The sequence below is a fragment of the Artemia franciscana genome, chromosome 11 (assembly GCF_032884065.1).
Source record: "Artemia franciscana chromosome 11, ASM3288406v1, whole genome shotgun sequence".
NCBI lineage: Eukaryota > Metazoa > Arthropoda > Branchiopoda > Anostraca > Artemiidae > Artemia > Artemia franciscana.
The window spans coordinates 28,901,076-28,924,002 of NC_088873.1; the positions used below are offsets into that span (position 1 = coordinate 28,901,076).

Sequence of the window (22,927 nt, forward strand, 5' to 3'; positions counted from 1 at the left end):
CACAAATAGTAGGGGTTAAAACAAAAGTAGTAGCACAAAATGGCGAAAAAACAGTTTTAATCGTGGCATTATCTCTTTTGCTAATAATAAGAAGGTAGTTTTATCAACTGAAAGTAAGGGACAACATTAAACTCAAAACGAAGTGAATTTATTCCGTATATGAGGGGGTCGCTCCCCTTTCAATACCTTGCTCGTCATGCCAATTTTTGCGGCGCTTAAAAAAAAATATTCTAATTAAAAGATTATTGTGTGTCAGGAGTTGTTCTTAACGAACTAGGACAAACAGTCAAAATTTAGCATAAAGCGCAGAACACCGAGGAGAAGGGCAACCCTCTCATATACGGAATAATTTCTGTTCGTTTTGAGTTTTAATGCTACTCCTTACTTTCATATAAAAAAACTCTTTTTTTTTATTTAATTTTTGATTGTCCTTCAAATAATACCGGTAAATCTGGCTCCCTCTCCGATAAAAATTGCCTCACCTTACTGGCTACTCTTCTGTAAAAAGTTCCTTCCATATAAAATCCCCCCCTCACAAAATTCTCCCTTTAATTTCCAATTACTTCCATAATCCCTCTTTTGTGGAAAATTTTCCTCATAAATCCACCATCCTTTGGAAGTTGCTTATCTGGAAAATTTCCTTATGGAAAATTCGTCCTCTGGAAAATCTCCTCCCTCCTACCATTAAAAAATTATCCAGACAACTCCAAACCCGCTGAAAATTTCCTCTTTCTTCAAACATTTCCCCCGGAACATCTCCAAATGCAAAATTGAGTCGGAAAAATAAAAATAATACAACTAAAAAGAATTACGCATAAAAATTTTGTTAAATCACCCAGTGTAAAATTACTCCTGGAATGTTCACCCTCCCCCCACAAACTTTCCTTCATATGGAAAATTACCATCTTTGAAACCCAATCCCAGCAGAAATTCTCCTTCGTAAAATGTCTGTATACTTTCCAATAACGAATATTGTATGTAAACAATAGACAAATTTCATAACTTGCAGACCTTTCCCTAAGGGCTGATAGAGGTCATGTTACCACCAAAGCCATAGTTATTTGATAAAAAAAAAAGGCATATTTTCAACTAGGCTGAACAAAATGACCATCTCACAAATTTGATGAAACGACTTTGTTTGGAGGAAGAGGCGTGGGAGGGGGCTAAGTGACCTCCAATTTTATTAGCCACTTAAAAAGAGCACTATAACTTTGTATTTTGTTCGAATGTGCATTTTCTCGACTTTCTTGGACGGTTGGTTCGATACGACCACCCCTGGGAAAAAACAAATCCGTAGTCTTTCTTCTGTCAAAACAATACAAATTTCCACATTTTTACTGATGAGAGCTTTAAACCTGTACAGTAGTGTTCTCTGACATGCTGAATCTGATGGTGTAGTTAAGATTCATTGAGGTTCTTAGACTTTTTGGGGTTGCTTTCTGCCTTTTCGACAATCAGACACTTTTTCTCGAGCTCTTAGCCTTTGATGGGTAGCATAAATTTCCAATTCTTTTGATTTATCTGTTGATATCAAAATTTTGTTTTTAAAGTTTTGGTCACTATTGGGCTGAGCCGCTCCCCCAGGTTCGTTACCAATAACTGTTTGATTAATAAGGGTACTAGATGCCGAGAGTAACTCGTAAGCGCTATCAAAATAAAGAAGAAAAACAAGGAACAAGGAACATTGTTCCTTGGAAAAGTAAATATAATTTACTTTGGATGTCAAAATTAGTGACCGTAAACATCCTAATAATGGGTTCTAGGCTTGCATTGTCTTCCAATAATGCACTTTTAATTTCGCTTTACCAGTACTCAAAATTTTGTCGTAACAAAATTTCGGTCAAATTTTTTTTTCATTGTTGCATCCGTATCAATTGCATTTTTTTCAATAGGTAGTTGTTTTCTTTCTAAAATATTATTTTTTTATGTTTTAGTCGCTATGGACCAGGCCTTATTCTTATTATATTGTAGTACCCCATTAACCGTTAAAAAAAAATCTTCCAAATCGACCAAAGAACTGTTTTTTTTTGCTGGTAGGGGAGGGAAGAAAGTTGGGAGATAAAAAGGACTCTTTTTCGGTCTCCAGTCATACAGAGAAGTCACGAGAAGTTCCAATCATAAGGATACACGCAAGTAACCTGGGACAGCGTTGGGCTAATAAGCAAATTAGTCAGCGATTGGGGTGGTAGACTATAGCGTAGCATGGAAAATCTTGGGAACTGAGAGATTTTTGATTGATTTAGCTGGGACTGATAACTTAGTATCGACAATCTCTACAGTAGATTACAGAGGAAGTAACCTACAAACCAAAAGTGCGTAGATTCATTTGAAGTTGATAAGTAGTTAACCAAGGAAACTCCTCTAAGGAACATTAGACCGTTTAACCGTAAAATTCAGACACTATCAGTCTTCAAACTTTCAAAGTTCAGGATGCCCCATTAATTTTAAGTCCTTTTCTTTTTTTAAGCCTATTAGCACCTAAACTGAAAAGAGCCTGAGACCTCTATTTTTTTTTACGGAAGTCTCTAATTATTTACCCATAAAACATCAAGTGATCCATGCTCTTTCCTACGGAATATCGGCGAGTCTTGGAAGTAGCGTATGTCCCTGATAATCCGTTTCCTCTATCACCTTGGCCAGAGGTTGGGAGGCTATAAGTTTCACAATTAATGCCGAATAATCTAGCAATGGGGTGTAATTTAGGAGAGGCCATTCACTTACATTATTTAGGAGAGGCTCTCAATCATATAGATCGAAAACCTGTTTCTCATTTCTGTTCAAAGAGTGTACCACTTTCCAACCTTGTAAAAAAAGTCTATAGTGTTAGTGGGGGTGGTAGGAGGTTGGGGGTTGGACTGAACCACGGTCCAAGTATGGTCCTAAAATATAGAGATCAAAAACGGTTAGATGTTTCAGATTTAAACTAAGGATTATTTGCCTACCATACTGCTAAGAAGTTGACAGTGGGAGAGAAGCAAGTTCAACTTGGAGTGGTCATTTTGTATCGATTTTTAAACTGATACTGAGGGCTTGGGTACACTGAGTTTAGACTTTGGATAGCTCTACATCAAGTCAGAACTTTGCATGGTTTTGCATTCAGTCAAGTCTGTTGTCACACCAATTTATGAATTTTTCGCAAGGACTTAAATTATAAATATTCTGCAAAATGTAATGGTTTTGACTAAATTTGAGCTTGAATTGATGCATTCTCCAGCTAAGCGTTAGCCCATTTTAGCACCTAGTTAGGGTGTATCAAGATTTTGCACCAAGTTAAACTATAGCTTAGGCTTTACCCGTTTTTTCACTGAGCCTGTAAAATTTTACAATTTGGACACTTTTCATTTTTGAACCGAGTCATACCAAAGCTAGGTCATACCTTCTTAAGTCAAGTAGTCCGGACTTGTTTCGTTTTTGTGCCAAGTTTGACGGGGTCATCGTTTAGACCTTCAGTCACACTGATGGAAAATCTTTTTAATTATTCCGGTTTGAACGAGGTGTAGCGTGACAAATTTCTACAAAAACCTGGTGGAGGAAAAGGAAAAAGAGAGATGAAAAGTTTGGAGGGGTTACTAATGCTCCCCATTGTTAGATGTTTGATTACCATAAAATTAATTTCCTCGTATATAGCACTAATAATGCCTATTTAACATTCCTTGTACAATTTTTATTATCACACATTCTTAAAGTTTGAGCATCTTTCACAAACTTCTGTATTAGTTACTTCATAGTTAGTCTTGGGAAAACCAACGAGAATGAACATAGCCTAGACCTACCTTGGCATATAAGGTCTTTCCCACTAAAAACAGGATTGTAAAATCATTATCTGGATTGTTACTATACCACCAACAATCTAGAACATGCAAAAGCTGTCAATTGGAATCACTAGCTTATGATCTAGATCGTGGATTGACAACTTTTCTAAAAAAAAGGAACGGGTTTTGAGGGTTTGAATTGATATTTTGCTGACTCCTGTGTCTTGAGTTGTAGATTCATGATTTTTGTTTCCAAATTTTGTAATTTGAAAATCTTCTTATATAAAACGGTGTTTGAAAATTCTTTGTTTTATTGACAATTTTGAATCTTTAGAAAGTTGTTTAAATTAAAAATTAATCTTAAAAATAGCTCTTACCAAAGTCATCCACCTCTTCTCTTACTTCTTCTGCTAGTTGTGATATTGCCCCTACCCAGCTTTCACTTAAGAATTGTGATAGCTGAGTTTGCAGCACTAGCCATGATAAACGACCAACTGCCCAACTAGCAGCCAATTTTATTGTCTTCAATGGCTAGAATTTAAAAAATTAATGGAAATTAAAAAATTTAAAACATTCAAACTGAAATAAACCACCTATGAAATATTTAGGATGTTACTTTTTTAAGAAACAGACTAAAATGATACCATTGATTAAAGTGTATACATAATCTGTTTGATTTGTTAGCCTTAAAATTTTGACTGCGGTCAATTCTCAAGCCTCACGGCTCTGGTTTAAATTTATTTCTTACTTTAGGTTTGAAATCCCGGTTTATATTTACCATTTACTCGAACACCATTCAGACAAAATTGAGAGCAACTGATTAAGTTAAAAATGAGAGGGTTTGATTGACAAATGTAATTTCCATTTGGACTAGGGAGCCTATATAATAAGGAGAAAACTTATACTCGTAAAAAATGTCGCTTCACTTTTATTACCATAGGAAATTTGATATTCTTTTATGATTTTTAAAATATAGAGTCTACATAATTGACAGATTTAGTGCTATATAATGAATACAATATGACACAACCTTGAAGATTTGACAAAAAGAGTAGCCTGTCATGCAAAGCTATGTTTGCTAGATACATAGACATAAATACCGAACGCTATTACTATTTCTGTTAAATTAAATCATACAAATTATCAAATTTAAATTTTCACAAAAGCAATATCACTACGCAAAATTACTTCAAAACTAGTGCTTTCTAACTATTGCTTAGTTCTGATTGCTTTTTAAAAAATCATAAGATAACATCGTTAGTATTGGTCTATAGCATACTTAAATATGGCCTATACAGCACTCTTTCTAAAATATGTAGATCTTGCAAGGCTTAGATTGTGAGAGTTACAACAGGTTTCTAACAATAGCGCGAATAAGGTGTAGAAATTCATTGACTACTCGACAAGCTACCTATCTCGTTTTTTATTGACAAGATTAAGACGTATTAATATAATTTCTGACTTGTATGAGATAGATTGAAATGAACGATGGAGGATGGTACCATATCATCACCTCTTAGTACAATTAGTGTTTCTCCAAAAATTTGTTTAGGTACTGTTTTACTTTGCATATTAATCAATGATTTTACTGTTTCTCTTACTAAATGTTGTTTGGAATTATTTTGACTCTTAAAAAGGATACAAGAAATTTCGATTGACAATTGGATGAGCTCTCTCTGAAGTTTTTACGATCATCCCTTCTACAAGAACCACATATCCCCCCAGGGCACAACTAACAACATTTTCCCCAGATCCTGGAAGACTTGGCCGACCCCAAAGCTTTTGTTATTTGATTTATGAACGATTTTTAACAAAATGGCTATCTAAAAATTTTTGTCATATGCATTTGGGAATAAGGGTGTGGGGGTAGTGGCCCTCCCATCACCATTGACTCTTAAGAGTGAGTTCTCATAAGTTGTTTTTGAGTGGGGTCTAGCTTATTTGATGTTTCGGCTATTTTGAAAACCCTCGCATAAGAACCTTATATGTCCCCAGGCATAACATACAACACTCTCCCCGGGGCTCTGGGGTGTTGTGTTGGCCCCAGAGTTTTTGTTATACTGTTTTCGGACTTATTTTAAGAAATAGGCTATCTCAAAATTCGATCAGATGGATTTGGGAAAAAAGACCAGGGGGTAGTTGCCCTCCAGTTCCTTTTGACTCTTAAAAAAGGAACTAGAATTTACAATTTCGATCGAATAGGCCCCCTTCAATGTTTTCACGACCATCCCTTCCATGAAAACCTTACATGCCCTAGGAGAATAATTTAAAAACACTTACCCCAGGGATATGGGGGTTGTGTAAACCCTGAATTTTTTTATATGATCTTTTTTCTATTTAAACAAAATGATTATCTCCAAAATTGAATCGAATGCGTATGGAGAAAAGAGGGAAGACGGAGGGGGGCCTAGATGCCATCGGACCACTTTTGAATCCTAAAAAAAAACCTAAAACTTTCTATTTCTAATTATTTAAGTACCCTCAGACGTTTATGTCCCCTTTTTTCCATAAAAACCTTATATACCTTCGGGCTCCGGAAGGGGGTAAGTTGATCCCAAAGTTTTTTGTTATCTGATCGTCAGATTTTTTAAAAAAATGGCTATCTTAACAATTTTGATCGAATATATGCCAATCAATCACTTTCAGTCTTTTCATTTCTTTTCAAGAAATGAAATTCAGTTCTTTAATTCGAATTATTCTTATTTATTTTATTTTATTTTTTTATATTTTATTATTTATTATTCGTAATTTGAAATTCTTATTTGAAGAAATTCAGTTCTTTTCAAACTACAACTTTCCATTTCCAAACAAATGAGCCTTCTCAGAAGTTTATACCACTGCGCATTAAATAAGACCTTTATATATCCACGGGGTGTAGCTTACAATACTTGCCACCGGCCTTGGGGGGGGGGGAGGTTGACGTGTTGACCTCTGAATTCTCGTTATTTAATCTTTAACCTATCTTGAACAAAATGGCTATCTCAAAATTTTGATGGGATGCATTTAGGGGGAAAAGGCTTTAAAGGGGGAGGACTAGTTGCCCTCCAATCACTTTTGACTCTTAAAAAGGGCACTAGAAATTGCGATTTGCAATTGGATAAACCCCCTATGAAGTTTATACGATCATCCCTTCCATAAAAACCATATTTGCCTCCAGGCATAACTTACGACACTTGCCCCTGGGTCCTGGGAGGTTCTGTCGATCCTGAAGTATTCGTCATCTGATCTTTGAACTATATTTAACCAAATGGCTATCTCAAAATTTTTATCAGATGCATTTTGGGGAAAAAAGGCGTGGGGCACTAGTTAACCTCTGATTACTTCTAACTTTTAAAAAGAGCACTAGAATTTAAGATTTCCAATTGAATGAGCCCCCTCTGAAGTCTATGTGACCATCCCTTCCATATGAAATGCCTTTGGGAAAAAGTAATAAGACATCGGAGGCTTATGGCCTCTACTATAGGCAACACTGTATCGTTGCCTCTGAAACATATACTTGCACGCATGCAATTGAATGCTGCTTGTAATGTATACACTTCCAATGCATATTAGTATATGCCTTGTTTATTTATTCTTTAGCTTATCCTTTACCCTTTATTTTTGTTTTATGCAATTTACTTGTTCACTTAGTTATCTTTTGTATGCTGTCAGTAAACAATTTATTTTTATACCTACGCTACGTTTAGGCCAAGTAAACTTACCGTTAGCAAAAGTGACGCGCTACTCTTCTTTTCCGTTTTGTCAAAGCAAACCGATTGATAATCATAAATACGAATTTTCTGATAAATTTCATAATGAACTAGGGAGTCCATTATTGTTCCGTCGACTTCACCGAAGAATTTTCCAGAATTCTCTCGCTTCTCCGATATAATAATAAAACCATTGTTGTCCAAAACATAGCACTCTAACTCTTCAGAAGCACATGTACTGTTACACTTCATGCCAGCCATACACTGTAATATAGTAATATTAGTATCGAGCAATAGAGTAATATTAGTATATATATATATATATATATATATATATATATATAACATGTTTGACTCTTTCTCTCAACTCTTCTTTTTAAAACAGTAAAAAACTTTAGCGTAAAGAGCGGGGCGTTGATGAGGAAGCAGCCCCTTTCATATACGAAGTAATTTCTGTTCGTTTAAGTTTTAATGTCGCTCCTTACTTTCAGTTAACAAAAACTTGTTTTTTTTATTTAATTTCTAAACGTTTTTTAATCAATGCATGTTTTGACTTTGGCTCTCCGCAGAGGAATAATTAAAACAAAATTTGCATTTTTTTTTTGCTAAATGGCTTTCTCATAATTTTGATCGAATGATTTTGAGAAAAAAAGAGCGGAGGAGAAAGCATAGTTGCCCTCCGATTTTTGGTTAATTAAAAAGGCAACTAGAACTTTTAATTTTTTACGAATCTTTTTATTAGTAAAAGATATAAGTAACTTATAAATTAGCTTACGTAAAGAAATTTTGTATTCTCATGTTTTTATTACATATGTGAGGGGGTTTGCCCCCTCGTCAGTACCTCGCTCTTTACACTAAAGCTTAAGTTTTGTCCCAATTCATTAAGAATGCCCCCGAATCACAAAAGCCGTAGAAAAAATAGTTGAAATTACTGAAAATACTTTAGCATAAAGAGCGAGGTATTAGGAGGAGGTGAGCCCCTCATATGGGTAATAATTTCTGTTCGTTTTAAGTTTTAATGCTGCTCCTTACTCCCAGCTGAAAAAAACTTTTTCATATTTGTTTTTTCATTGTTTTTTTAAGTAATGCTAGTAAATCCTGCGCTCCCTTCATGGAAATTTTCTTCCCCCATGACAAATTCCACGATGGAAAGTTCCTTAAGAATATCCCCCTCTTCTCAACCCCTCGCCCCAACCAAGAAAATCCTCCTGAAAACGCCTGTACACTTCCCAATAACCATTACTATATGTAAGCACTGGTCAAAGTTTGTAACTTGTAGCCCCTCCCACGGGGACTGTGGGGGAGTAAGTCGTCCCCAAAGACATAGCTATAAGGTTTTACGACTACGCTGAATAAAATGATTATCTCAGAATTTTGATCCGTTGACTTTGGGAAAATAATTAGCGTGGGAGGGGGCCTAGGTGCCCTCCGATTTTTTTGGTCACTTAAAAAGGGCACTAGAACTTTTCATTTCCGTTAGAATGAGCCCTCTCGCAACATTCTAGGACAACTGGGTCTATACGATCACCCCTGGAAAAAACAAACAAACAAACAAATAAACACTATCCGTGATCTGCCGTCTGGCAAAAAATGCAAAATTCCACATTTTTGTAGATGGGAGCTTGAAACTTCTACAGTAGGGTTCTCTGATATGCTGAATCTGATGGTGTAATGACTTTTAGGGGGTGTTTCCCCATATTTTCTAAAATAACGCAAATTTTCTCAGGCTCGTAACTTTTGATGGGTAAAACTAAACTTGATGACTTTTTATGTTTAAGATCAGCATAAAAATGCGATTCTTTTGATGTAGCTATTGGTATCAAAATTCCATCTGTTGGAGTTTTGGTTACTATTGAGCCGGGTCGTTCCTTACTAAAGTTCGTTACCAAGAACTGTTTGATTGTGTTTCCCATGGACAATTATATGTTGCATGTTCTAGAGTCAGTAAACCTGACGACCTATTTATATGCACAGACAATGGGACTGCGAAGAATGTTGTGTATCCACAAGTTTTACGCAGTTAAAAATTAGCACCTTGCATACGTGTTGCTTTAGCGGGGGGGGATTGTAGGCTTCCGGCTCAGAGGGAAATACCAAAAGAAATCGTGTCGATGTATTACAAGAGCAACGCGAAACCTGGCTTGTGGCTGAAAGAGAAAGTAAAAAAAAGAATGCGTGTCTAGCAATTACCAGAGTATATCAGAGGAATTACCAGTTGTATATCCACAATTTTTAAGCAGTTAAAAGTTAGCACCTTGCACACGTGTGGCACGCTGGGGCACGTTCCGGTCAAAAAAGAAAAAATAAAGAGGAAGAATAAATGAAAAAAAGAAGAAAAAACTATAAAAAAAACTATAAAAAGGTAAACAACTAAAAAAACTAATAGAAAAAAAGAAAAGAAACTAAAAAAAAAAAAAAAAAAAAAAGAATCATTGTTTGAGATTGGACTTGCTTTAATAATCAAATATCTTTGAAAAAACTGCAATAGAACACAAGGGACAATGAGAATCCATATATAGAAGCCTGCCTTGTGCCATGCTGGGCATATATATGTATATATATATATATATATATATATATATATATATATATATATATATATATATATATATATATATATATATATATATATATATATATATATATATATATATCGCTGCTTGAACAGCAGCGAAAAGCTGTGTCAGAAACGATACTTATCCTCAAATTATTGTTTATCCTCGAATTATTTTATGTTGGCTATATTTTTTTTTCAGTTTTCCAGTTTGCAAGCTTAATGATTTTTACAAAATTGCGTTTTTTTGCATGTTTATATTTTATTTTTCGTTTCAATAGACTGACATTAAATCTACACAATACTATCAAAGTTTTCCATGACCAACTTGTAGCATGACAGGCACTACATCTCTGGTACTCTTTGGAATGAGTCATCCCTCGTACAACCATTATTTGAGCAAGCTCTTCAGAAAGCCCATTTACTGTCATTATCTGGTGGTGATTATCACCTGATTTTTGATTATTAATTTGGGTTCACAGCAGGCTTTGAATGTTCTCAAGCCCATCATATACTTGGCCATTTGTTGGTTTCAGCAAAATGCATAAAAGACCACACTAGTTTTGCAAGGTGGGCATTTCGGGCGCTATTGACAATGTCATACATTTGCAAGAGCTTCATTGCCTAGTTCAAGCAGGATCAATGTCTAATTCAATTCTCCAACCCTGGCTCTGTAATTTGTTTCTTAGGGTACCTGATATATGTGAGTCAATCACAGTAATCATGGGAGTCAGGCAAGGTGGTGTTTGTCTCCATATATTTTTAAAAGTTTGCTTGCTAATTGTCTGCAAAAGTTGTCTCCTACTATGTTTTTTAAAATGCTGGTGTTTGCCACATACTTATGCTGGTGACGTTTTATTAGTTAGCCGTATTAGGTCTTACCTCGCTAAGAACCTTCACCTTCTAGCTGATGCTCTGGACAACGTTGGACTTTCTGTAAATGCTTCCAATTGCAAGTTTGTTTGTTTTAATATTTTTAATCCTGATCCTCTTTTACGTGTAGGTACAACACTATTCAAGTACATTTCAAGGATGAAATGGCATTAATTTTTCTGTTACTCTTTCGTCTATATGCTCGTCTCTGGTTGCTAGTGCTTTAGAGTATATCCGTATCTCGTTCGATAAAATCTTGCCAAACGGAGGAAGATAATTATAGTCGTCAATGTCTGTATAAATTTGACAAAAGTTTTCTCTCCCTCAATTCTGTTTTTTCATGGCTTTGCGGAATAAAGATATTCTTCAGTTAAGGAGAAGTTATTTTAAATACTGCAAATTTTTATTATACCTACAAACATGGTAGAGAAGCCCAACAGTTTATTTTTCGTTTTGGACCTACCGGCCCACTAGTGCTGATTGATGATATGCTTTAAAATCTGAGGGCTGATGCTCTGAAAAAGACAAATATCAGTGATCCTCTTGGTTATTTTTCTCCGAATTATTGATTTGGACATCGTTTGGACATAGGGTATACATGGCAACGCTTATTTTGTGCCTTTGCTTGCATGCCTTGCAGGTTGTGTTTTTATTCTTTTTTCTTTACACCGAATTCATTTTTGCAATATTACGGGTTAGGAATATAGTTACTCACTTATTTACTTTTCTGTTTTTCCCATTTAATAGTGTTATGCTTTTATTTTCTAAATGGATATTCCTATTTTGTAACTCCTGTATAGTGCGTTAGATCAAAGCCAGTACTTAATCTTATTTGTGACTTTCCTCCATGGTTTGTTTTAAGAACTTTCTAGGTTTACTTCTTAATGTTACTTTTAGAGACTAAATGGAAAATTAGAGTGCACTAACATTCACTATCACAGTTCAAGATAAGGGTATACATACCGTGTGAGTAATATTGAAAAAAGTTTCAACAAAAAGGGAATGCTTAAACTGGAGTCCAACAACTGCAGCTGGAGCCTTGTGCCCTTCTTTATCGACAAAAATAGCATGTGATGCAGTGACTAAGCTGTCGTTTTTCATTCCTATAAAAATATGCAATTAGTATTTTGGGGATAACCATTTCAAGAGTATCACTTTTAATTTGCTTACCTGAACATAAAAAAACAAGCCAAAGAAAGAAATAGTTTGTGGTCTATTAGAAGCGAGTTTTTAAATTAGCACGAATTAATACAAAAATGAAATATGTGGAATTGAAAATATAAACTTGAAATGTATTAAATATTGATTAGTTTACATTTTAATAAATAGATGAACGGTTATATTTCCAACTTATACAACAGTAGTTATATCTCACAGTACAAGAACAAAAAGAAAGACAAATATATATATATATATATATATATATATATATATATATATATATATATATATATATATATATATATATATATATATATATATATATATATATAGACATCTATAACACTTGAATAGCCTATAACACAAAAGCAACAGCTTCCATCCAATCGCCTAAGGCTTTTTCAACCTTTTCCCCACGAAAAAACGTTATAAACTAAAAATGACAATTGTTTCAGTTTGAACAACAGAAACTTGCCATTACACTGTTAGGATCGAGGGGGCACAGATCATGTGGCTTAGTTCTATATTTTGTTAATTTGTTGCTGGAATTGTTTTCTGGAGATTCTCAGCCTATGACTCAATAGCTGACACACGGCCCCCTCTGAAAAGCATTATCACAAATATGGCATTTTTTGGCAATATCTTGCAAAAAATAGCCGTCTACACTAGAATCAATCGTTTAAACTTAATGAAACATCTCCAATAGCGTTGCTTCTGTTGCCTCCTGGCAATTGAGACAAGCTTGGTACAATATACAAACCTGATGACACCCTCTTGCGCTCATTATCACACCTAAGGTTTTTTAAACCTTTTTACCACAAAAACAAATTTATAAAATAAAAATGACCATCGTTTTTATTTGAACAGCGAAAACTTACCATTTTATTGTTAGATTGGGATGTTCCATGTCAATTCACGCCACCCTGGCAATATGTGGCTCGCCCACAGCATTCCTGTGACATATATTACCATTGCCAAGGTATTCTCAGATGTTTTCTTGATAAAAAATTATGCCTTAAATCCATTGGTTCGTGTTTTCTCAAGCCATCTGTGATACAGCTTGTCAATTCACACCACCATGTCAATTTGTGCCTTCCCCGTGGCATCCCTGTGATACATATTATCAGGTTTGAAGGTCAACGGTTATCAGGTTGAAAGTATATACCATCAGGTTGAAGGTCAACTGGTTTCGAAGGTAAACAACACGTGACTTAATAAATCTTAAGAGTCCCGGTTGCGTAAAATTGATCTTGGTCCAATATTTACGTGTCAAGAAAACGTAATCTCGAGTGGCTTGTTTTAGTTCTGGGGGGACTTTTCTAATCCAGCAAAATCAGGTTTTGAAGGTCAATGACATGTGACTTGACAGATCTTACAATCCACATGCCTCAGTATTGAAAAAGAGCGCAGTTTGTCAACATTGATTTTATTTTGAACAGTTATGGTAAGGTTTGGTGGGATTGACTCATATAATATCGGTCTGCCTCGTGTGATGTCATTTTTGGAGTAGTATTCCTATTGATAAATGAACAATGTTGTGAAGTTTATAGTTATAAATGGAATCTCAAAAAGAATATGATTAAAAGTAATAAAAAGGGATGGTTTGCTAAGCCGGGCTTTTAAGATATAATCATAAGACCAAGTAATAAAAAAGGTCGCGAAATAAAAAAAAAGTACAAGAGGATTTTCGAAAAATATGCGGCTGTATGTTAAGGGTAACGTCCCAACAGAAAAACTCTTATTAGTGAAATTTGATAAACACATTCTATTATTCAACTTAGAGGACTTCAAATGTGAAAAATACCAAAATTCAATTCATCATCCTGAAGATGAAGCTCGATGTTTCTCAGAATGGGTACCTGAGAAGGTATCAGATAAATAAAAATGCATTAGAAACCTGAAGACCTAAACTTTTGCTCCTTCTACCAAAAAAGACAGAAAAAAGCAGCGAAGGCTTTAGTGAATCTAACCTTTCAAAATCGGGCAAAAATTATCCAAGAGCCCATGTAAGAGGTAAAAAATTGAGTGACACTATAGCATTTGACCAGATGCTAAGGACGAAGCTATAAATGGAGGTCAAATGAAAGTAAATGTGTGTGTGTGTGTTTGTGTATGTGTGTGAATATATATTATGGAAAAAATAGGTCTCTGACCTCGGTAACAAACCTGCTAACCTATCTCAGACTCTTGAAGACCCCCTATGAGCCCGGTACTGGTGCCTATGTCTTTGAAACTTCTTTTTCTTGCGTCACTGACTTTTAAATATACATTCTAAACGCTGGAGATGATAGCCTATCTTAAAAATAATGCAAATATAACGAAGTAATACAATAAAATATTTTTATTGAAATAATGGGATGTTGAATATGATTATAAGTACAATAACTTTGAATCCATCTCGTAAAATAGTTCATTATGTTTTCTCTTGAGATGTAACATATTCCATTTTGGGATCATACATAGCTTTTAACAACCTCGTCATGCATTTTATCACTGATATTATGGGGTTCATGGTGTGTGTCTGCTGGTAACCCATTCATGGTACTATTAACGTACGCCGGTGCTTTGTTTTCCTCAATTCAACTTTTCATTCCTTGGTGATGTTGTTTGTCAATGTCAATTTTATTTTACTTGCGGCTTACCTTCTATTACAACATTATTTTTACATAAGTTGCAGTTTCGGCACCTGGATAAGATGTTCATTATGACTTTGGTGCTGTAGTAGACATGTATTCTTCACGTCTTCATCCGAATGCTAATGCCAGAAAGATAGTGACAGGATCTTTCAATGGTTAATGTGCTACCAGCAACAGTAGCAAGAAGTTTGCCTTCACCATCAACTAAACGTTTTATACTTTAATTGTTTTTGAGCAGTATCATCTCTGGAAATGTTATTCTCACATATCCACCATCACCTATGATAAAGTGTTTCGGTATTCTAAAGGAATTTGACACCTCACTGTCATGACAAAGCACGCACAAATTTCCAATAAGATCCCTATTAATGCTTGTTTCATAGTTCAAATAATTCTTCTTATGAACATTCAATGCTACAATAGCATTTTTATGTACTCATGCTTTCTTGTAATATTTCATCTTCAGAGTGTTTTTCCATCCACGGTACAAATAAAACTGCTAAAAACATAAAATAAACTAGCTATTGTCGACGACCAGTCATAGATTACCATGGGGCCACTGCACGCAAAATCTTGAAATCAGTGAAAGGCTGAGAATGTCATAGGAATGATAATATGTATCATAGGGATGTCATGTGGCAGGAACATTTTGCCACGTTGGCATGGACTGACATGGTGTATCACTAAGAGTGGCATGAGAAAAAAAACGAACCATTGGATTTAAAGCAAACTGTTTATCAAGAAAGTTACGGCAAAATGCCTTAGGAATGAAAATATGCATCACTGGGACCCATCGGCCTCCCAAATATTTTCAAGGTACCGTGATGTGCCATGCGAAATTGCAATATAACAATAAAATGGTAAATTTCCGCTGTTCAAATAAGAACAATGGTCATTTTTAGTTTATAGTTATTTCTTTAGGAAAACGGTTGAAAAAGGCTTATGTGTGATAATGTAAACCAGGAGGTGTTATTAGGCTGATCCATTGTGCTACACTGGCCTCAATTGCCAGAAGTAAAAAAAAACGCTATTGGGGATTTTCATTAGGTTTGAACGATCGATTCTAGTGTAAATGGATATTTTGTATGAAAATGCCCAAAATATGTAACATGTGTCTTAATGCTAGTCAAAAGGTGCTGTGTGTCAGTCATTTAGTGTCACAGGCTTGGAATTGCCATGGAACACTGCAATCTAACAGTGAAGTGGGAAGTTTCTGCTTTTCAAATAAAAACAATGTGCATTCTTAGTTTATAAGGCTATTATTATGGAAAAAAAAGTTGAAAACCCTTGGATGTGATAGTTTGTACCATCGGGTTGGTACATTGTGTCACGGTGGCCAGGTGTCATCAGAAAAAACCCTATAAGGGATTTTCCTTTAATACTAACGCTCAATTTTAGTGGAAACGAGTATTTCCATGCAAGAAAATGTCAGAAGAATATCACATGTCTGATTATTCTTGCCACGGGGGCCGTCTGTCAGCAATTGAGTCACACAGGCTGAGAATCACCAGACAATAATACCAACGAGAAATGAACAAAATATAGAATTATGTCACATTTCCTGATCCCCCTTGAATCTTATAATGAAATAGCACGGTTCCGCTGTTCAAATAAAAATCATTGTTAGTTCTAGTTTATAAAGTTATTTTTGTGGGAAAAAGGTTGAAAAACCCTTAGGTATGATAATGTGCGCCAGAGGGTGCCATCGGGCCGGTGCATTATGCCACGCTGACCTCAATTTTTAAGAGTCATTACAAAAAACACTATTGGTTTTTTTATTAATTTAAACGGCCGATTGTAGCGTATTTTTTTGGCAGATTTTCTTTTGCAGGAAAATGTCCGAATAATACGATATGAGTGTAAATGCTTGCCAGAGGGCACCGTGTGTCAGCCATTGAGTGACAAAGACTGGGAATTTCCCCAGGAAATCGCAATCTAACAATGATATGGCAAGTTTCTGCTGCTCAAATAAAAACAACAATTTTGATTTTAGTTTAAAAAGTTATTTTTGTGGGGAGAAGGTTGAAAAACCCTTAGGTATGATAATGTGCATCAGAGGGAGTCACCTGTTTGTTACATTGTGCCACAGCGGCCTCAGTTACCAGGGGTCATCAGAGAAAACGCTACTGGGGATTTTTTTATTAAGTTACAACGATCGATTTTAGTTTGAACGGATGTTTTCAGGAAAATGCCTGAAAACGCCATGTCGCTAACAAGTCTAACAAGGACTCTATTAAACAAGAATTTCGTAATCTATGTGTATTTTTTCTTGTACGTTTATTGGACATGGACTCTTCTCCATACAATTTCGCTTTATCAAACGTCATTTACAATCCACTTTTGTTACCTAATTGTATGTATATTACCTCTAGTTTTATAATCATCCCTCCCTACTAGCCATTCTTAAGCTATTGAATTCAATCCATGAATTATTTTACATTTTTTGATCATTGAAATTGATAACTAATACTGATTACAGATTATCGATCATTGATAATTGATAACTGATAATTGATTATTGATTATCGATATTGATTATTTGTAATTGATAATTGATATTTGATTATGGATTATCGATTACAGATCATCGATTATTGATTATTGATCATCGATATTGATTACCGATTATAGATTATTATTGATTGTTGATTATCGATAATGATTATTGATTATTAATCATCAATTGTTCATTATTGATTATCGATTATTCATTATCGACTGTAGATTATTGATTTGTTATTTTTTAACCCTATAATTTTTTGTAAATCCCAAGGAATTGACCAACTCCTACAATAAAAATGTAGGAAATGTTCAATTTATATTCTATCTTATGTGTGAATGTATGTGTATGTGCATATATGCGTACATTGGGTAAGGCTACCATTGTATTCGTTGAAGAGGATATGAGAGCTTGGTGACTCCAATAGTACACTGAAATAGGGCTGTCATCGGACGGAAAGACGGGACACTAGGGGTTAGGAATTCCAATAGTACACCGAGATAAGGCTGTCATCGGACTTAGAGAAGGGATACTACTCACTCTTACATGAAGCTAGTTACATCCAAGTCTGCAAAATAGATAGGCCTATGTTACCGTGAATGTTTGAAATTCGTGAGGATTGAAATTCCCCGAGGAATGTCCGAAATACTGTGGATGTAGTCAGCGTTGTCAGTAAAATTTTTCAATATAATGCAAGATTTGATGATAATATGTTAGATTAGGTTCGATTTGATTAGGTTTTGTTAGCTTAGATTATTAACCTATTTCTGATATTTATAACCAAATTTAACCTAACCTAAACTATCACAATCTTACCTAACCTAATTTTAATTTTTACCATGATAGATTGCATAAGACTGAAAAGGCTGACTCGCAAAGCTAATTGAATCAAAGTAGAGAAGAAAGAATTTTGGACATTCACCAGCGAATGTCGACTTTAACCCGATTTTGCGGTAACCGTGGAAGCGGACATTCATGGTAACAGAAATATCACTCAGATTAAAATTTATGACTCCGGTAATGTACACAAATTTTTAAGCTTGATAAATCTGCTAACTGCTGATGATATCTGCAGACAAGCGAGATTTAATCTAGTCAGTGAGCATGTAGGTAAACATCTGAACTACATAAAAAACTTGGATACTAAGGAAGAAGTAAGAATGCTTAACTAGGGAAGAATCCAGACCTTTTCTTACAAAAATTGAGACTATCACCATATAGTCTATCTATTCCAGATCGTATGGTAGGAATAATAAATAAACTAAAACCGTTACTAACTCAAAGGGTCCACAGTCAGTGGTACTAATTCAAGGAAATCTAGGGGCTGAACAAAGTATGTTTTCAATTTCTACTGAGGGGTATAATATAGTTGTTTTTTTTTCCTTTTTTGGTTTCTTCGATGAAAACCAAAAAAAAATGTATTTTTCAAAGAGCATACATCAAAAGTATTTTTTGGAGTCTTGTGGGAGGGGACAAAACTCATAGCAGAGTCCAAAATCTATGATGGGGGAGGGGAGGGCTGGATGAATCCTTCTAATTAACACCCTTGGCTACAGCCCTTCCGCAATAAGAGAGTGATCTCGTTGATAAGACAAATCGTACTCTAATAGATATTCCTTAACTATAGGCTCAGGAATTATTAATTTCCTTGAGTATTAACTAAGTTTTATTATGAATGGAATAGCTATTACCTGGAATATTAGGACTATCTAAATATTTATGTTGGTTCAATTTAAGCATGAGCCTTTTAGCAGACATTTTGTCTAATCAAACGAAACAAAATTCAAATTACCTATTGCATTGTATTTCATTTATGTTATTCGACTTTTCAACATTGAAAACTTTTTTTCTTTTTACAAACTCCTGCCATTGGTCCACCTATTCCTACCAGGCAAATTTTATGGACTCTTACGGCTCATTGTCATTGTTTCCTTTTGTATTAAATATTGAGCTGTAGCTGTCTGATGAACCGTGACAGCGTAGTGCAATCGCACCTTTCTAGTACAAATTAGAGGTCCTGGTACTAAGCGTTACATTTTGCAGATTTTTGGCACAATACAGATTTTCTTGTTCATCTTGGTTTTACTTACTCCTTTCTAACTCAGACCTTCGTTCAAGTTTTAGTTCATCGAAGTTTTTATTTTGTTACAGCAGACTTTCAACCTTCGGTTCAGGTGATGCAAACTACTCTTGTGATAAAGTTTTAGTGAAAAAACTGGTAAAGTTTTTTTTTCAAAATTTTAGCAACGCTGTTTGAGACGTTTTAAAGAGTACGTCACTACAATTCGTTTGTATATTAGCAGGGTAACTAGATTACAGCCTATGTTTATTGAATAAAAATCTTGGTCTGGTGGTTTCAATATCTTATCCCAATTTTTGTATGTGGAAAGCTGTTGGTACTTTTTTCTTTATTTTGAGATGCATGATTTGAGATCACTTTATTTTGTGTTTATGCGTTTTTACTTTTAAAGTTAAAATATAATACCCACCTGCATCAAAGGGAAGTGAATAAACAAAAGAATCTGGCTCAACACTATTTTGCTCAACAGCCCTTTTATACCATATTTCGTCGATGGCCCCATTGTTTGATTCACTGAAATGCCTAGAAAGAAGAAATCCGTCTTCAGGTTTGACAATTTTACTCAAAAAGGTGCAATATTATGTCTGAAAGTACTATTCACTGCACATACACTATAATTCGTGCTTGAAAAATGCACGAGGAGGGCCGAACACTAAAAAGAATGTAAGACTTCGCAGGGTGTCTCAATGAGTTTTTGGGGCTTTACTATACTTTTGTGTTGAAAAAAATAAAATAAAGAAGCATAAACAATTCGTTTTTCAAAACATATCTCGTGCCTTTCGATTATAATCCGTCCGTGTTTCGCTGCTTTCTAGGTTGCAACTTTTTTTGTTAAGTTTTGTTAATGACATTGAAGATTTTGATAATACCACGCATGATTTTGTTAATAGCTTACAAGATTTTGATGATATCATGTGATCTTTTGATAAAACGCATTATATCAAACGAGACGTCGATAATACAGTGCAAGATGTTTGCTAGTATCAGATAGGATATTTATAATACTACACAACATTTTGGTAATACTTGGCAAGATTTGGATAATCTTGATAACAGCAGACACGATTCCATAGTACTGTGTTAAATTCTGGTAATAGCAGACGTGATTTTGATCAGAGCATTTTAGATTTGGACAAAATCAGACACGTTTTGATAGTACCGGAAAATATTGCGTTAATGCAAGATATGATTTTGATGACATTATGCAAGATTTTGTTAATAAATTGCATGATTTTGATAGTACTAATGGAATACAGAATGTCTGTTATATCATGCGAGATTTTGATAGTACTGTACAAGATGTTTGATAATATCAGACAAGGTTTTTAAAATATCACACAAGATTTCGGTAATGCAAGATTTTGGATTTTGGTAAAGATTATCAAGATCTTGGCAAGCATTACCAAAATTATGTTTGGTACTTTCAAAATCCTTACCTGATCTTATCAAGCATCTTGCACAACATTATCAAAATCACGACTTGTATAATGAGGATTCTCTAGGGTATTATCAAAACTTTAAATTATATTATCACAATCTTGCATGTTATTAACAAAAACTTTCAAGGTAATATCAAATCTTACCTGTCATTAACAAAATGTTTTCAGCTACAACCAAAACAATCACATAGCACTATGTTAAATTTTGTCAATAGTGAAAATGATTTCGATAGCCTCATATTTAATTTTGGTATTGTAGCTGAAAGTGTTTTGTTAATGATAGGTAAGATTTTGATAATACCATGTAAGATTTTGTTAATAGCTTGCATGATTTTGATAATACCACTTCAGGTTTTGATAATGCAATAAAGGATTGTCGTTATATTAGGTGGTATTTTTGTAATGTAGTGCAAGATGTTTGATAATATCAGACCCGATTTGATAAACTCCCGTGGGATTTTGGTAATACCTTACAATACTTTGATGGTAACAGGCATTATTTTGCTAGAACCATTCTAGCTTTTTGATAGTTACTTGCAAAATTTAAGTAATGACCAAAATAATTCTTATAATATCTCACAAGACTTTGGTAATACTAGACCGGATTTTGTAATATTTAGCTAGGATTCGGCTATATCATACCAGACTTTGATAATATTATGTAACATTTTGAAAAAGATTTTGATAATCTTGAGAATAGCAGACACGATTGTAACAGCACTATGTAAAATTACGTTAATAGGTAACATGATTTTGATAGCTTCATATAAGATCTTGGTAATAGCAGTGATGTTTTCATTGTTGCTGAAAAAATGTTTTAAGGTTTTTCAGGGTAAATTCCTTGATTCAAGTTTGTTTCTAGCATTTAACACCAAACTTTTCCTTAAAACAAGCCATTTTTTATCTGTCTCTGTGTATCTTTTTGTCTGTCTTTCTGTGCACCTATTTCGCCAGCATTGGTCACGTCCCCTCCCAAAATTCTTTGGGACACAAACCCAAAGTGATTAGCGAATGTCAATAGAACGTATATTTCAAAATTCTTATCATCCGCTCTCTTAAGTGGCACGAATTGGTTATGTGTCTGTTGAAATGTAGGTATGAAAATTATGTTTCGTCTGTAATATGCTAATGAATTTTAGGGTATCTTTAGATTCTCAGGCTGTAATATGAGGACCCATTTATGCACCACTACTCATATGAAGTTATCTTTTCTACTTGGTTGTGCATTAGAGTACCTTTAGCCAAAGAACTCAGAGATTCAAATTTCAAACTTGTCGTCAAAAAGTTTTGACCTTTTGGACGTTACTTTCAGAGGGCCGTGCCCTCAACCTATGTTTTACAGTTGAGGTTCCTCTTGACCTTGAAACTTACAAATGTAAGTTTCCGACTGATCAGAGACGATGTGATTGTTTGAGGCAGCAGTCTGTTTTCGGATATTTGAAAACCTTTCCTCTCCCATGAAAACATGAGGTTTTTTGGCCCAAGAAAAGACACATAAAAGTTTCAAGCTAATAAAGTTTTTGGCCCATTATTCTTGAACGGAGGGAATATTCTCCCGACATTAAAATTTGTTTTAAATTGGGGTCTCAATGGCCCAGGCACTTTTTGATGTAGATTTCAAACCTTTGAAAAAAATTGACCCCTTTTAGACCCCATTTCTGGATGAACCAAATTTGTTTTTGCTTTGGAATTCCCTTCTTCACGGACTCACTGATACCGATTTGAAGTCGATCAGAAAAACATGGTGTTTGGTTCTTTTTCCGGCCTCATTATTGAAGGATCATGCCTTTAATCTAATTTTATTTGTGTATTAGGGTTCTCTTGACCCTCTGATTTTTCATAGAAATGCTTTAGATCGATCAGAACGATACATAGTTTTGTGTTATTTTTCGGGCAACCTAAAGTTTTTTCCTCGCCTGCCAAAATTTAAGGTTCTAAAAAACCCATGGAGCAGTGGATGTAAGTTTCAACCAGTTCAGGAAATATTTTGTCCCTTTTTCTATTCCTTCTTAGGTGAACATTTCTTTTACTTCTATATTTTTGAGCGCTATATCCAACTACAAACATCTCAAATTAAAAAAAATTAAATAAAAGATATTCTGTGCCCCAAGATCGAAAAGTACAGTCTTGAATTTTCCAAAAGCTCATCTGGTCTTGTCCCAGTTAAATATAGGAACGGGCCACAATTAGTGATAAGGAAAGGGATAAGGAGAGATAGGCAAAACATTTTGAGAATGTGTTAA

General features: G+C 34.7%; 1 protein-coding gene across 1 annotated transcript in view; it reads right to left on the minus strand.

The window, feature by feature from the left end:
• LOC136032588 (voltage-dependent calcium channel subunit alpha-2/delta-3-like) overlaps positions 1–22,927 on the minus strand; it is a 195,981-nt gene that overhangs the window by 13,514 nt on the left and 159,540 nt on the right. The window contains 4 exon segments of the mRNA XM_065712857.1: positions 4,130–4,283; positions 7,454–7,705; positions 11,832–11,971; positions 19,655–19,767. Of these exon segments, the coding sequence (XP_065568929.1) occupies positions 4,130–4,283; positions 7,454–7,705; positions 11,832–11,971; positions 19,655–19,767 (659 nt within the window).